This window comes from Oncorhynchus mykiss, chromosome 20 (genome assembly GCF_057628025.1).
Source record: "Oncorhynchus mykiss isolate SJ-2025 chromosome 20, ASM5762802v1, whole genome shotgun sequence".
NCBI lineage: Eukaryota > Metazoa > Chordata > Actinopteri > Salmoniformes > Salmonidae > Oncorhynchus > Oncorhynchus mykiss.
The window spans coordinates 35,274,947-35,292,446 of record NC_143041.1 but is presented as its reverse complement, the minus strand read 5'-3'; the positions used below and the strand labels follow the sequence as shown (position 1 = coordinate 35,292,446).

The 17,500-nt window shown below is 44.9% G+C and overlaps 1 protein-coding gene across 32 annotated transcripts in view; it reads left to right on the top strand.

Annotated features, from left to right (window-relative positions):
- LOC110498787 (neurexin-1a) overlaps window positions 1-17,500 on the top strand; it is a 560,879-nt gene that overhangs the window by 284,264 nt on the left and 259,115 nt on the right. For all 32 annotated transcript variants that reach the window (XM_036956170.2, XM_090212981.1, XM_090212979.1 and 29 more), the window contains one exon: window positions 2,034-2,153. In XM_036956170.2, coding sequence (XP_036812065.1) covers window positions 2,034-2,153 — 120 coding nt within the window. The remainder of the gene's footprint in view (window positions 1-2,033; window positions 2,154-17,500) is intronic.

Below are 17,500 nucleotides of genomic sequence, written 5' to 3'. Positions count from 1 at the left end.
CAAGCGTATAGACAAACAGACGGACAGACGGACAGACAGACAGACAGACAGACAGACAGACAGTGGTACAGACAGACAGACAGACAGACAGTGGTACAGACAGACAGACAGACAGTGGTACAGACAGACAGACAAACAGACAGACAGACAGACAAGTGTATAGACAAACAGACGGACAGACAGACAGACAGACAGACAGTGGTACAGACAGACAGACAGACAAGCGTATAGACAAACAGACGGACAGACAGACAGACAGACAGACAGACAAGCGTATAGACAAACAAACAGACAGACAGACAGACAGACAGACAGACAGACAGACAGACAGACAGACAGACAGACAGACAGACAGACAGACAGACAGACAGACAGACAAGCAGACAGACAGTGGTACAGACAGACAGACAGACAGACAAGCGTATAGACAAACAGACAGACAGACAGACGGACGGACGGACGGACGGACGGACGGACGGACGGACGGACGGACAGACAGACAGACAGACAGACAGACAGACAGACAGGCAGAGGCTATGAACGGTGTCTGTGACATTGTTGTTCAATGCTTATAGCTGCTGATGATGATCTTTACCTTTTTATTTTTGCATTACTAAAGACGACTGAAGTTTTTAGACCCTCCACAAGAGACAGACCTCAGATTGTCTCAGATCCTGTCTTACTTACCACTTTATCTACCTATGGGGTGGCAGGGTAGCCTAGTGGTTAGAGCATTGGACTAGTAACCAAAAGGTTGCAAGTTCATATCCCCAAGGTACAAATCTGTCATTCTGCCCCTGAACAGGCAGTTAACCCACTGTTCCTAGGCTGTCATTGAAAATAAGAATTTGTTCTTAACTGACTTGCCTAGTTAAATAAAGGTAAATACAAATGTGGACTGATTAACCATAACTGTTACTGTAGAATCTGTCAGAATGGGATGTGTAGGCTGACAAGCAGCAGTAGCTCCGGTATGAGGTTTTTTCATCACTGGTTATTTGGAGAAATCACAATGTCGCAGGTGTTAGCATCTTTCTCAATTTCGAGATGGGAGGGAACATTCAGCCCGTAACTTGCAAAGGAGAGGGTGGAACTCCTCGTTCCCGTGCATCTCCTCGTTTTAGCATCTATTAATCTCTTCTCTTTACATGTATGGATCCAGAACCTAATCAAGCAGCTGACCAATTACGTGAGACTTTAGTTCTAATTTTAGATTACCCTCTGTGTTAGATTTCTCTTGCCATGTAAAAACATGCACAAACAGAAACATATATCTAATCACTCAGGACGTGATGGAAACCTCTGAATGGTTTTCTGATTGGATACAGCGCCTCCTTTCCTTTTTCTACATTTCACCTGCGGTGCTTTTTGACTCAAGAAACAATAAAATGTGTTGCTATGGTTTCCCTTCCTCATAATAATGTTGGTTCTTTCCTAAAAACAGTTCTGATGCTGTAAGAACATAATAACTATGTGGATAAATAAGCAAGAATACCTTAAACTCACTAAAACAAAAGACAATCTCTGTAAATGCAACATAAATATTATATAAACCTGTCATAAAAAACTCACTGGTTGACTGTTCAATGAGTGTTTTCCCTGTCTCTGTATAAGTATGTGTGTTTGTCTTTCTGTGTGTGTGTGTGTGTGTGTGTGTGTGTGTGTGTGTGTGTGTGTGTGTGCGTGCGTGCGTGTCGTGTTTCTGTGTGTAATGTTTTTCTGTGTAGAGTGTTAGTGTGTGAGGGAGCAAGAGAGAGTGAGAGAGAGAGTGAGAGTGAGGGGGGGATAGAGGGACAGAGAGAGAAGTATGTTTGTCTCAGTATGTCATTTGTCAGTATGTAAAATGTGTTTCATACTGTATTTGGGTAAGTGGATTACAAGAATGAAGTTGGATTATGCTTTTAATCGTATTTACTTGTTTAATTCTCTCATCACATATACACATACATTTGGTCAAATCTGATCACATATTTTAAGTAATCCCTCCCTCCCCTTCCTTACTCCCCCCTCCCTCCCTCCCTCCCTGTGCACAGGCCCCAGTACAACGTGCCAGGAGGACTCGTGTGCAAACCAGGGTGTGTGTCTGCAGCAGTGGGAGGGGTTCAGCTGTGATTGTAGCATGACTTCTTTCGGAGGGCCACTCTGCAACGACGGTAAGACACACGTCATTCTTACCCCCTGTTTGTGTGTACTGTACACACAGCTGTACCCCCCTGTCTATGTGCTCACACACTCTTCGACACCCACCCTTACCCCAATCTACTTAATAAGTATATAATATAATAATATGTCCAATTAGCAGACACTTGTATCCAAAGTGACTGCACACCTATACACACCCTTCTAATGTATATCTATCTGTATTGCACAAACATCTACCCCTATGTATAGTACCAGTCAAAAGTTTACTCAGTACAGGGTTTTTCTTTATATGTACTATTTTCTATATCAAATAACACATATGGAATCATGTAGTAACCAAAAAAGTGTTAAAAAAATACAAATATATTTTATATTTGATATTCTTCAAAGTAGCCACCCTTTGTCTTGATGACAGCTGTGCACACTCTTTGCATTCTCTCAACCAGCTTCATGAGGTAGTCACCTGCAATGCATTTCAATTAACAGGTGTGCCTTGTTAAAAGTAAATTTGTCAAATTTCTTTCCTTCTTAATGCGTTTGAGCCAATCAGTTGTGTTGTGACAAGGTAGGGGTGGTATACAGAAGATAGCACTATTTGGTAAAATATAAAGTCTATATTATGACAAGAACAGCTCAAATAAGCAAAGAGAAACAACAGTCCATCATTACTTTAAGACATGAAGGTCAGTCAATCCGGGAAATGTGAAGAATTTTGAACGTTTCTTCAAGTGCAGTCGCAAAAAACATAAAGCGCTATGATGAAACTGGCTCTCATGAGTACTGCCACAGGAAAGGAACACCCAGAGTTACCTCTGCTGCAGAGGATAAGTTCATTAGAGTTACCAGCCTCAGAAATTGCAGCCCAAATTAATGCTTCATAAAGTTCAAGTAACAGACACATCTCAACATCAACTGTTCGGACGAGACTGCGTGACTCAGGCCTTCATGGTCGAATTGCTGCAAAGAAACTACTAAAGGACACTAATAAGAAGAAGAGACTTGGGCCAAAAAACACAAGCAATGGACATTAGACCGGTGGAAATCTGTGAAACGCAGAGTACGTGAGGTTGTGTGGTTCCCACAATGAAGCCTGGAGGAAGAGGTGTGATGGTGCTTTGCTGGTGGCACTGTCAGTGATTTATTTAGAATTCAAGGCTCACCTAACCAGCATGGCTACCACAGCACTCTGCAGTGATACGCCATCCCATCTTGCGCTTGGTGGGACTATCATTTGTTTTTCAACAGGACAATGACCCAAAACACCTCCAGGCTGTGGGTTATTTGACCAAGAAGGAGATCGATGGAGTGCTACATCAGATCACCTGGCCTCCACAATCACCCGACCTCAAACCGATTGAGATGGTTTGGGATGAGTTGGACCGCAGAGTAAAGGAAAAGCCGCCAACAAGTGCTTCAGCATTCCAGGTGAAGCTGATTGAGAGAATGCACAACACTGTCATCAAGGCAAAGGGTGGCTACTTTGAAGAATCTCACATATAAAATATATTCTGATTTGTTCCACTCTTTTTTGGTTACTAAATTCATAGATTGAATGTCTTCATTGTTCATTTACAATGTAGGAAATAGTCAAAAAAATAAAGAAAAACCCTTGAATGAGTCGGTGTGTCCTAGGTTTTGACTGGTACTGTATGTATACACACATCCATGTATATGGTCATTCAGACATGTTTAGTGCTGCAGAACTGTCATTACCGACATTAACACAGACAGTGGCCCATTGGAACTAGATATTTGGAACACGCGTTAGCTGCTTTCTATGTACTTCATTACATCATCTTGTCTGTCCCCATTGAGTCTTTGATACAGACACTCAATGAACTACCTCAACTTATTCCTGTCCTTGGTGACATATTGTACACATTTGTGCCTCCCTCCAAGAGAGGTGGATCTTAGCCATACAGAGGTAGGATCTTCATTTGAGCCAGTTTGCTACACCAGGAAAATAATCATTCAGCATCAGGAAATGTGCATTATTTTGTGGATTATAATTCAAGCCTGAAATGTCAAAGTGGAACATTTTAAATTAAGATCCTGCATATGTACATACATGCGTACTGTAATGTACACTGCAACCTATATGGGACTGTATTTTGTCCGTTTTGACATCTTTTGTTGTACACCCACGCAAAACACACTTCAAGTCTGCCTTCACTAAAGGCTTGCTATAAATTCCACATTGCATACATCAAGTTCCATACATTGAGTTCCATACGTTGAATTCCATATATATTGTATCTTGACTGAGTAGCCTTTGTGCCAGAAGAGTTGACTAAAGGTAAGTGTTGTCATCATCAGGGTGGCAACAATGAACAAGTCCATTTGGAACATTGGAAACCACTTTCTTGGAACCCCTCTGTTTTCATTAGAAGTTATTATTTTCCATGTGGACTCTGACACTATAAATGAGAACACTTCTGTCCTATACTTGTACATGCTGCGTTTGACAACTCATTGGCAATTATTATATTACTGTTATCCACTGTGTGCAGCACTTTACCTGACAGCAATAGAGGCATGGAGGACACAGCAGGAATTTACCTGACAGCAATAGAGGCCTGGAGGACACAGCAGCAATTTAACTGACAGCAATAGAGGCCTGGAGGACTCAGCAGGAATTTACCTGACAGCAATAGAGGCCTGGTGGCCTGGACGCAGCTCATTGCTGCTTTGAATTGTTTCACTATTTAATTTCTCCTACCAGTAGATTTGATGTGGCATTACACAACATGTCAAAAGAACATAACATGTATTATGAGGTGACAGCTATGAGGCGTGACTGAATGGACATTTGGGAAGGTGCTTACTCATATTAAAGACTGTTACTGCATCTCAAATGGCACCCTATTCCCTAGTGCACTACTTTTCATCAGGGTTTCTCAAAACCAGTGCACTATATAGGGAATGGGGTGACATTTGGAATGCATCACTAGAGAATGAGGAGAAAGGGGGGGATGTTGTCTTATTAATGATAAGCCCTAGAGAGAAGGGGACGGCAATACTGGGAGAATGTGGGAATGCTTGCAATAATTCTGCCAAATAGCCTGCTGTCTTATGCAAAATATGCACGAGGCACAAGGGGAGAGTGTGCAGTGGTTATTATTTCCTCTGTGGTGGTTTACACTGTAATGGGCGAATGGAGGAAACTGCTGAACAGCACTTTAGTAAAAGAGAGAGAGAGAGAGAGAAAAAAGAGAGAGAGAGAGAGAAAGAGAGAGAGAGAAAAAAAAAGAGAGAGAGAGATAGAAAAAAGAGAGAGAGAGAGAGAGAAAAAAAAGAGAGAGCGAGAGAGAGAGGGAGAGATTGGAGGGATAGAGATCAAGGGAGGGAGGAAGACAATACAAAAGTAATTGAGGGATGGAGTGAGGCGGCACTCTGTGGATGGAGCTAGGGCTGTACTGTAGACGACACACAAATGAGGGAGGAGCAGGGCAGCATAGATGGTAATACACTGCTCAAAACAATAAAGGGAACACTTAAACAACACAATGTAACTCCAAGTCAATCACACTTCTGTGAAATCAAACTATCCACTTAGGAAGCAACACTGATTGACAATAAATGTCATATGCTGTTGTGCAAATGGAATAGACAACAGGTGGGAATTATAGGCAATTAGCAAGACACCCCCAATAAAGGAGTGGTTCTGCAGGTGGTGACCACAGACCACTTCTCAGTTCCTATGCTTCCTGGCTGATGCTTTGGTCACTTTTGAATGCTGGTGGTGCTTTCACTCTAGTGGTAGCATGAGACAGAGTCTACAACCCACACAAGTGGCTCAGGTAGTGCAGCTCATCCAGGATGGCACATCAATGCGAGCTGTGGCAAGAAGGTTTGCTGTGTCTGTCAGCGTAGTGTCCAGAGCATGGAGGCGCTACCAGGAGACAGGCCAGTACATCAGGAGACGTGGAGGAGGCCGTAGGAGGGCAAAAACCCAGCAGCAGGACCGCTACCTCCGCCTTTGTGCAAGGAGGAGCAGGAGGAGCACTGCCAGAGCCCTGCAAAATGACCTCCAGCAAGCCACAAATGTGCATGTGAGAAACAGACTCCATGAGGGTGGTAATGAGGGCCCGCGTCCACAGGTGGGGGTTGTGCTTACAGCCCAACACTGTGCAGGACGTTTGGCATTTGCCAGAGAACACCAAGATTGGCAAATTCACCACTGGCGCCCTGTGCTCTTCACAGATGAAAGCAGGTTCACACTAAGCACATGTGACAGACGTGACAGACCCCTTGTGAGACCATATGCTGATGCGGTTGGCCCTGGGTTCCTCCTAATACAAGACAATGCTAGACCTCATGTGGCTGGAGTGTGTCAGCAGTTCCTGCAAGAGGAAGGCATTGATGCTATGGACTGGCCCGCAAGTTCCCCAAACCTGAATCCAATTGAGCACATCTGGGACATCATGTCTCGCTCCATCCACCAACGCCACGTTGCACCACAGACTGTCCAGGAGTTGACGGATGCTTTAGTCCAGGTCTGGGAGGAGATCCCTCAGGAGACCATCCGCCACCTCATCAGGAACATGCCCAGGCATTGTAGGGAGGTCATACAGGCACGTGGAGGCCACACACACTACTGAGCCTCATTTTGACTTGTTTTAAGGACATTACATCAAAGTTGGATCAGCCTATAGTGTGGTTTTCCACTTTAATTTTGAGTGTGACTCCAAATCCAGACCTCCATGGGTTGATACATTTGATTTCCATTGATCATGTTTGTGTGATTTTGTTGTCAGCACATTCAACTATGTAAAGAAAAAAGTATTTAATAAGAATATTTCATTCATTCAGATCTAGGATGTGTTATTTTAGTGTTCCCTTTATTTGAGCAGTGTATATTCCCTGCCATGCAGCTGCCAACCAGATAAGAAGCTTCTCTCTTTTGTTATCAGGGAAGAGAGCGTTAATAGATTTCAGCATTGGCGCGCCCCTCTCCTTCGCTCCTCCACTCTTCCACTGACCACCATGATAAAACATGGGAAGGATACTCGTGTCAGAAGAGATGTGAAACATTTTTTACCCCAAACAGTCATTCAAATTTGCACAAAATGTACATCTCTCCTGTTATCTCTCCCCCTCTCCATCTCCCTCTCCCAAGCTCTTTCTCCTTTCCCTCTCCCTCTCCATCTCCCTCTCCCAAGCTCTTTCTCCTTTCCCTCTCCATCTCCCTCTCCCAAGCTCTTTCTCCTTTCCCTCTCCCTCTCCATCTCCCTCTCCCAAGCTCTTTCTCCTTTCCCTCTCCCTTTCTCCTCATTCATCTATTCCTCTTCATCCTAAGCACTATCCTCGGTCTGAGAGTTATACTTTATTGCAGGGTTGTGAATGAGGAGGTGTTGAGAGATATCTATCTATGAAGGCCAAGCAAACTCCAGGAGAACCCCGGCCCTGTTCATTTAAAAGAGAGGAAAACTCTGGCATGGCCCCCTTCTGTTCCTTTCCCTTTTCTCTTCTATATCATCCATAGTCATCCCTGGCCATCCAGCGAGGTGTGTGTGTGTGTGTGTGTGTGTGTGTGTGTGTGTGTGTGTGTGTGTGTGTGTGTGTGTGTCTGTGTCTGTGTGTCTGTGTGTGCGTGTGCATGCGCGTGCGTGTGTGTGTGAGTGTCTCAGCAGATAGAGTCCTCTAGTTGGGGCATAATGCATGTCCTGTAGCCAGTGGGATGGCAGGTTTATTCACAGGAGGCATTCCTGACAACACATCTGGATATTTTCTTCCCACAGCAGTAAATGAGCTACTTCTCTGGGCCTGACTGGTACACACACACACACACACACACACACACACACACCATTGACACGCACACAACAGAACGTGACTTATCTGTATAGGGTTAGGGTTAGGGCTAGGGTTAGGAAAGGAAGGCCCTGAAAGTCGTTAAAAACTCCAGCCACCCAAGCCATAGACTGTTCTCTTTGCTTCTGCACGGCAAGCGGTACTGGTGCATCAAGTCTGACACCAAAAGGCTCCTGAACAGCTTCTATCCCCAATTTAGATGCTACATTTCTAACTAAATAGCAAACAGAATGGCTATACGGACTATCTGAATTGACCTTTGTATGAACTTTTTGTTTTTTTGTGTCTGTGGGGTCCAACACACTCAAGTACACTGACACTCTAACACACACACAGACTCACACACATAAACACTCACAGGGCCCTACACACTCAAGCACACTGACACTCTAACACACACACAGACTCACACACATAAACACTCACAGGGTCCTACACACTCAAGCACACTGACACTCTAACACACACACAGACTCACACACATAAACACTCACTCCATCATTTGCTCACAAACACATAATATGCACATACATTTATAGTGACTCAACACACCCACACACACACACACACACACACACACACACACACACACACACACACACACACACACACACACATATACAATCATCATATACGCTGCTACTACTCTGTTTATCATATATCCTGATGCCTAGTCACCTTACCCCTGTACATATCTACCCCTCTCACTCCACTGGAACTGGAACTGACCCTGTATGTACTACGGTTACGTACTTCCTCACGTCTTTTTGTTCTACCTTAAGTTATTTTTAGTATTACACTGTTATTGATTACTGCATTATTGGGGTTAGAGCTTGGAAGAAAGGCATTTCACTGTACTTGTCCACGTGCCATAAAAAAGGTTAGGATTAGGGTAAGGGTTAAGTTTAGGGTTAGAGCTAGGATTTGGAGTAGCAGATAGTTATTTGATAGTCTGTAGAGGATGGACTTACAAAGAAATTGTTATCAGAGAGAGAAAGAATGAGAAATAAATATATAATGAGTGAATGAGCGAAAGAGAGAGAGAGGAATGAAAGAACAATAGAAGTATATCAATGGAAAACAACATTTTTACAAGGTTAATTTGCGTAAGCTGAGATGCAGAGCAGCCATTTTACGATGAAGCCAAAAAGTATTTGAAGAGAAGGAGATATGCCTCCCAAATGGCACCCTATTCTCTAGTGCACTGCTTTTGACCAGGATCCACAGGGTATCCCAATAGGCACTGGTCAAAAGTAATGCTCTATAAAGGGAATAGAGTGCCATTTGGGACTCATACCGAGGAGTGCAGCACTAGGCACCATTTCTGAGATCTCTCTGGTGGGTCGTCATGGGCACCCTGCCTCGTTGAGACGGCGAGAAACTCCATTTCACAGTCCCTGGTCCCCATCCCAATCACAATCCTGAGTTGTACGGCATGATGATGCTACATACACACACGCACACACACACACACACACACACACACACACACACACACACACACACACACACACACACACACACACACACACACACACACACACACAAACACACACATATATATGGGTACATGCACACACACACACACATATATGAGCACACACACACACACACACACACACAAACATATGAGCACATGCACACACACACACACATATTTGTGGAGCAGCTGTCAATCATAAAGCATGGGGTCCGGGAAATATAATGTAATATCTGATGGTGATAGCAACATCTCATCATTTCACTATCAGACATGGGAATTCAGCCTCATGCCACAGTGTGAGCATTCTAAATGGCACCCTATACGTTGTATATTGCACTACTTTTGACCAGAGCACGTAGTGCACTACATACGGAAAAGGATGCCAATTGGGATGCAGCAAATGATCAACGCTTCACTTTAACAAGTGCAGTAGTGTGAATCGATAGGAAGACACAGGGGGCAATGCCATGGAGACAACTCATGGGGTAGGTTCTCATTTTGGGGTCTGGCCCAGTCATTGGAGGTAAAGAGAGAGCCTATTTCTAACACCTTACACTCTCCATTAGGTCCTCATTACATTTACACTTATCCAGTGTCTCACAGAAGCATTTAGGGTTAAGTATATTGCTCAAGGGCACATCAACAGATTTTTCCCATAGTCGGGGATTCGAACCAGCGACATTTCAGTTACTGTCCCAATGTTCTAACTGCTAGGGCTACCGCTCTTCTGTCTTTCAGATTGTACAAGTTCAGTAATAGAAGGTAGATGATTGGGAAATGTCGGAAGGAAAGCTACATACGTGTCTAGTGTTACCTCATCTTTGTTCAATATGAAACAAAGTCAAATAAGTGTCATAACAGCCTTCGTTCAGTCTAACACATCGTTATGTTATCATGCTGAGGGACACCTGCTGTGGACAGAAATAGTTTATTTCACAGTCTGGGTTTTCCAACGAGGAGCAACTAGGCTTTACCATAGAGAAGTAATTCAGTTGACTGGTTGGGAGGGATGCCTGGTTGGCTGGCACACTCGGAGCCTCACTCTGCACACACACACACCCACACACACACACACACGCACACACACACACACACACACAGACACTCCAGAACCCATCATTTTAGTCACCCCAGCAGAGTGGAGATTTGGAGGTCAAGGCCACAGTAAAATGGCTTTCCATTCCTTCCACTGAGGTGGACAGTGACAAAGAGAGTGTAGACGACCCAAATGGCACCCTATTCCTTATGCAGTGCACTACATTTGACCCAGTCCCATAGGGCTATGGTCAAAAGTAGTGCAGTATGTAGGGAATAGGGTGCCATTTGGGTGAACACAGATCAGCAGGGAGCCAGCCTATTAAGAATAAGTGTCTCCTCTCTCTTCTTCTCTGTCTTTCACCATGGTTTCCCACAAACCTCTATGGCTAAGTCCCATAGGGTTCTAGTCAAAAGTAGTGCACTTTATAGGGAATAGGGTGCCATTTGGGATGCACTCCCTCTCCCCTTTCTCCTCTCTCTTGTCTTCAACCCACTCATCGGACAACCTGGCCAATGAAAAGGTCCTAATTGACACTTGTATTGTGAGGCCTGTTTCGGATGCTGTGCATCGCTGGTGGGAGATTGCATGTAATGACTTTAAGTCTCTCCAAAGGAAGTCCAATTTCCATGAAACCCTTTCCACTGTCACTGCGGAGAGAGTGGCTTTTCCTTTAGCTGTTCCTGTCCCTATCACACCTCACCATGTCACCCAGAGAGCACGATCTAACCACCAGTCTTGTTCTAACCTGGCCACTGAAAGAGGGGCAAAGCAGAAGCTTAAGTCTGCTTCATAGACTTCTTTACTACTGTGTAGCTGATTACTACACAATTAGAATTGAGCAGGAGAGAGGATGGCCACATGAGTTTGGGGAAAGGCTGGTACTACTGTAATTATTCAAAGGTGGTGGTGTGTGTGTACTTTTTGCCTGTGTGTGCATGCATGTATGGATGCGTGTGTCTGTATAGGTCACTAAAGCTTCCGTGTAGTCTAGTTCTTCTGAGGGAGTTAAGCGTTGCGGTGGTCAAGTGTCTGAGCTTAATACATACAGACAAATCGGACGGTGTGTGTGTGTGTGTGTGTGTGTGTGTGTGTGTGTGTGTGTGTGTGTGTGTGTGTGTTTAGCTGTTCAGTCTAAAGTGGGTCGTGAAGGGGCTAGAGGGTTGGGTAGTGGGTATGGCCAGACCATCCACGCGATCTCCGCCTCGCTTCGCTACCCCTCTAACACACATACACCGGCCGCCTCCGCCACACCGCCCAGTGAGCCTGAGAGCTAAGGCCATTAGTGCCATGTCAATATTGTATCAACAGTGGTGATTGTGTTGCGTGGTTGGGGGACTCTGCCCTCGGCCTCCCCTGCTCTCTCCTCTCCACCACCCTCAGTCTATTTCCTATCCATGTCTAAGTCTGGTTCCTTCCTTTATTTTCTATCCTTTTGAGGATTGTCTTTCTGCATGGCCTGCTGGGTAAGTGGCGCTATAAGCAGACGTCTGATTGGATGGTGATTGTGTAATTGTTTAGGATGTACAGTACATAGTGGTGCATTGCCTTTCTGTTAGGACTGTATAGAGAGGTTACATGACAGAAAACTTGATGTAGTCTGGGAAAAAGTGTCTTACATGCTTGTCAAATAAACTGAACAAAAATATAAATGCAACATGGTCCCATGTTTCATGGGCTGAAATATAAGATTGCAGATATATTCCATATGCACAAAAAGCTTATTTCTCTAAAATTTTGAGTACAAATTTGTTTACGTCCTTGTTAGTGAACATTTTTCCTTTGCCAAGATAATTCATCCACCTGACAGGGGTGGCATATCAAAAAGCTGAATAAACAGCCTGATCACTACACAGGTGCACCTTGTGTTGGGGAAAATAAAAGTGTGCGGTATTGTCACACAACACAATGCCACAGATGTCTCAAGTTTTGAGGGATTGTGCAATTCTCATGCTGACTGCAGGAATATCCACCAGAGCTGTTGCCATAGATTTTAATGTTCATTTCTCTAAAATAAGATGCCTCCAACATCGTTTCAGAAAATTTGGCAGTATGTCCAACTGGCACACTGCCAAGACCAACTGTAACAACGCCAGCCCAGGACCTCCACATCTGGCTTCTTCACCTGCGAGATAGTCTGAGACCAGCCACCCAGACATCTGATGAAGCTGAGGAGTATTTTTATCTGTAATGTCCTGGCTCCCAAGTGGGTGGGCCTACGCCCTTCTAGGCCCACCCATGGCTGCGCCCCTGCCCAGTCATGTGAAATCCATAGATTAGGGCCTAATGAATTAATTTCAATTGACTGATTTCCTTACATGAACTGTAACTCAGTAAAATCTTTCAATTGTTGCATGCTGTGTTTATTTTTTTGTCCAGTATATGAATGGGAGTACAGACAAATGCAGGCAATGTGCCAGTTCCACTCGAGGACAGAAGCTGATCTAGCCAAGACTCTTGACTCCACTCAACCTTTAGACACTTACTATGCTGTAACAGACTCCAACACATCTCTGATAAGTGAAGCATTCATGGCACATTTTCTAGTTCATGGAATTGGAGAGGACTTCCACCAAAGCACAAACACACGGACACAGATTTACACACTTTATTCTCTTGGGAGTCTTACAAGGATGTAGGCACTTTGTTAGGACTCAATCAATATGAGTGGACACCCAGTCGTGAGACCAAGGAGACACAGTGTGTGTGTACGTGAGCGTGTGTGTGTGTGTGTGTGTGTGTGTGTGTGTGTGTGTGTGTGTGTGTGTGTGGTGTGTGTGGGGAAATAACTTCTCTCTGTTAGTAGTATTGACCCTTTAAACACAATGCTGCAAAACAAATCTATTTGTGTGAGAAATATTGGGGTCTCGGTCAGTGTGTGTCTGTTGAATGCTTGGGCTAGCTTTGAGATGGCATTGTGCCTAAAATGTATGCCAAAAACGTACTTAAGTGCTTGTCGTGCATTCACTTCAATTCCATCTCCCCCTAATGGAACTGTATTCACATCAAACACACACACACACACACACACACACACACACACACACACACACACATAGTCACACAGGCATAGAGTGGAGACACAAACACACTCTCCATGACTCATCTTCATAGCTTCTTGTTGTACACTTAGAACAAAGAACTACAACCTAAAATGTCCTCATTGAAGAACCCTTTATGGTTTCAGATAGAACCCTTTTAAGTTCCATGTTGACACCTTAACACAGAGGGTTCTACATGGAAGCCAAAAGGGTTCTACCTGCAACCAAAAAGGTTCTCCTATGAGGATAGCCGGACATCTTAAGCGTGTTCTCTGCTACACTAAGCAGCACTACGTGACTGAATGAGTGACTGAAAGAGTGAGTGACTGAATGAGTGACTGAATGAGTGATTGAATGTATGAGCGAGTGAGTGACTGAATGAGTGAGTGTCTGAATGAGTGAGTGACTGAATGAGTGACTGAATGAGTGACTGACTGAATGAGTGACTGAATGAGTGAGTGACTGAATGAGTTAATGAATGAGTGATATGAGTTAATGAATTTATTTATTTATTTCACCTTTATTTAACCAGGTAGGCTAGTTGAGAACAAGTTTTCAATTGTAACTGCGACCTGGCCAAGATAAAGCATAGCAGTGTGAACAGACAACAGAGAGTTACACATGGAGTAAACAATGAACAAGTCAATAACACAGTAGAAAAAAAAGAGAGTCTATATACATTGTGTGCAAAAGGCATGAGGAGGTAGGCAAATAATTACAATTTTGCAGATTAACACTGGAGTGATAAATTATCAGATGGTCATGTACAGGTAGAGATATTGGTGTGCAAAAGAGCAGAAAAGTAAATAAATATAAACAGTATGGGGATGAGGTAGGTAAAATTGGGTGGGCTATTTACCGATAGACTATGTACAGCTGCAGCGATCGGTTAGCTGCTCAGATAGCAGATGTTTGAAGTTGGTAAGGGAGATAAAAGTCTCCAACTTCAGCGATTTTTGCAATTCGTCCCAGTCACAGGCAGCAGAGAACTGGAACGAAATGCGGCCAAATGAGGTGTTGGCTTTAAGGATGATCAGTGAGATACACCTGCTGGAGCGCGTGCTACGGGTGGGTGTTGCCATCGTGACCAGTGAACTGAGATAAGGCAGAGCTTTACCTAGCATGGACTTGTAGATGACCTGGAGCCAGTGGGTCTGGCAACGAATATGTAGCGAGGGCCAGCCGACTAGAGCATACAGGTCGCAGTGGTGGGTGGTATACGGTGCTTTAGTAACAAAACGGATGGCACTGTGATAAGACTGCATCCAGTTTGCTGAGTAGAGTATTGGAAGCTATTTTCTAGATGACATCGCCGAAGTCAAGGATTGGTGGATAGTCAGTTTTACTAGGGTAAGTTTGGCGGCGTGAGTGAAGGAGGCTTTGTTGCGGAATCGAAAGCCGACTCTAGATTTGATTTTAGATTGGAGATGTTTGATATGAGTCTGGAAGGAGAGTTTACAGTCTAGCCAGACACCTAGGTACTTATAGATGTCCACATATTCTAGGTCGGAACCATCCAGGGTGGTGATGCTAGTCCGGCGTGCCGGTGCAGGCAGCGAACGGTTGAAAAGCATGCATTTGGTTTTACTAGTATTTAAGAGCAGTTGGAGGCCACGGAAGGAGTGTTGTATGGCATTGAAGCTCGTTTGGAGGTTAGATAGCACAGTGTCCAAGGATGGGCTGGAAGAATACAGAATGGTGTCGTTTGCGTAGAGGTGGATCAGGGAATCGCCCGCAGCAAGAGCAACATCATTGATATATACAGAGAAAAGAGTCGGACCGAGAATTTAACCTTGTGGCACCCCCCATAGAGACTGCCAGAGGACTGGACAGCATGCCATCCGATTTGACACACTGAACTCTGTCTGCAAAGGAGTTGGTTAACCATGCAAGGCAGTCATCAGAAAAACCGAGGCTACTGAGTCTGCCGATAAGAATATGGTGATTGACAGAGCCAAAAGCCTTGGCAAGGTCGATGAAGACGGCTGCACAGTACTGTCTTTTATCGATGGCGGTTATGATATCGTTTAGTACCTAGAGCGTGACTGAGGTGAACCCGTGACCGGCTCGGAAACCAGATTGCACAGCGGAGAAGGTACGGTGGGGTTCGAGATGGTCAGTGACCTGTTTGTTGACTTGGCTTTCGAAGACCTTAGATAGGCAGGGCAGGATGGATATAGGTCTGTAACAGTTTGGGTCCAGGGTGTCTCCCCCTTTGAAGAGGGGGATGACTGTGGCAGCTTTCCAATCCTTGGGGATCTCAGACGATATGAAAGAGAGGTTGAACAGGCTGGTAATAGGGTTTGTGACAATAACGGCGGATAGTTTCAGAAATAGAGGGTCCAGATTGTCAAGCCCAGCTGATTTGTACGGGTCCAGGTTTTGCAGCTCTTTCAGAACATCTGCTATCTGGATTTGGGTAAAGGAGAACCTGGAGAGGCTTGGGCGAATAGCTGCGGGGGGAGGGGGGTGGGGGGGGGGGTGGAGCTGTTGGGCGAGGTTGGAGTAGCCAGGAGGAAGGCATGGCCAGCCGTTGAGAAATGTTTGTTGGTTTTCGATAATCATGGATTTATCGGTGGTGACCGTGTTACCTGGCCTCAGTGCAGTGGGCAGCTGGGAGGAGGTGCTCTTGTTCTCCATGGACTTTACAGTGTCCCAGAACTTTTTGGAGTTAGAGCTACAGGATGCAAATTTCTGCCTGAAGAAGCTGTCCTTTGCTTTCCTGACTGTCTGTGTGTATTGGTTCCTGACTTCCCTGAACAGTTGCATATCGCGGGGACTATTCGATGCTATTGCAGTCCGCCACAGGATGTTTTTGTGCTGGTCGAGGGCAGTCAGGTCCGGAGTGAACCAAGGGCTATATCTGTTCTTAGTTTTGCATTTTTTGAACAGAGCATGCTTATCTAAAATGGTGTGGAAATTACTTTTAAAGAATGACCAGGTATCCTCAACTGACGGGATGAGGTCAATATCCTTCCAGGATACCCGGGCCAGGTCGATTAGAAAGGCCTGCTCACAGAAGTGTTTTAGGGAGCGTTTGACAGTGATGAGGGGTGGTCGTTTGACTGCGGATCCGTAGCGGATACAGGCAAGAAGGCAGTCATCGCTGAGATCCTGGTTGAAGACAGCGGAGGTGTATTTGGAGGGCCAGTTGGTCAGGATGATGTCTATGAGGGTGCCCTTGTTTACAGATTTAGGGTTGTACCTGGTGGGTTCCTTGATGATTTGTGTGAGATTGAGGGCATCTAGCTTAGATTGTAGGACTGCCGGGGTGTTAAGCATAACAGAACAAACTCTGTAGCTAGATGGGGGGTGATCAATTCACAAATGGTGTCCAGGGCACAGCTGGGAGCTGAGGGGTGTCGGTAGCAGGTGGCAACAGTGAGAGACTTATTTCTGGAGAGAGTCATTTTTAAAATTAGTAGTTTGAACTGTTTGGGTATGGACCTGGAAAGTGTGACATTACTTTGCAGGCTATCTCTGCAGTAGACTGCAACTCCTCCCCCTTTGGCAGTTCTATCTTGACGGAAATGTTATAGTTGGGTATGGAAATCTCAGAATTTTTGGTGGCCTTCCTGAGCTAGGATTCAGACACGGCAAGGACATCAGGGTTAGCAGAGTGTGCTAAAGCAGTGAGTAAAACAAACTTAGGGAGGAGGCTTCTGATGTTGACATGCATGAAACCAAGGCTTTTTTGATCACAGAAGTCAACAAATGAGGGTGCCTGGGGACATGCAGGGCCTGGGTTTACCTCCACATCACCCGCGGAACTGAGGAGGAGTAGTATGAGGGTGCGGCTAAAGGCTATCAAAACTGGTCGCCTAGAGCGTTGGGGACAAAGAATAAAAGGAGCAGATTTCTGGGCATGGTAGAATATATTCAGGGCATAATGCGTAGACAGGGGTATGGTGGGGTGCGGGTACAGCGGAGGTAAGCCCAGGCACTGGGTGATGATAAGAGAGGTTGTATCTCTGGACATGCTGG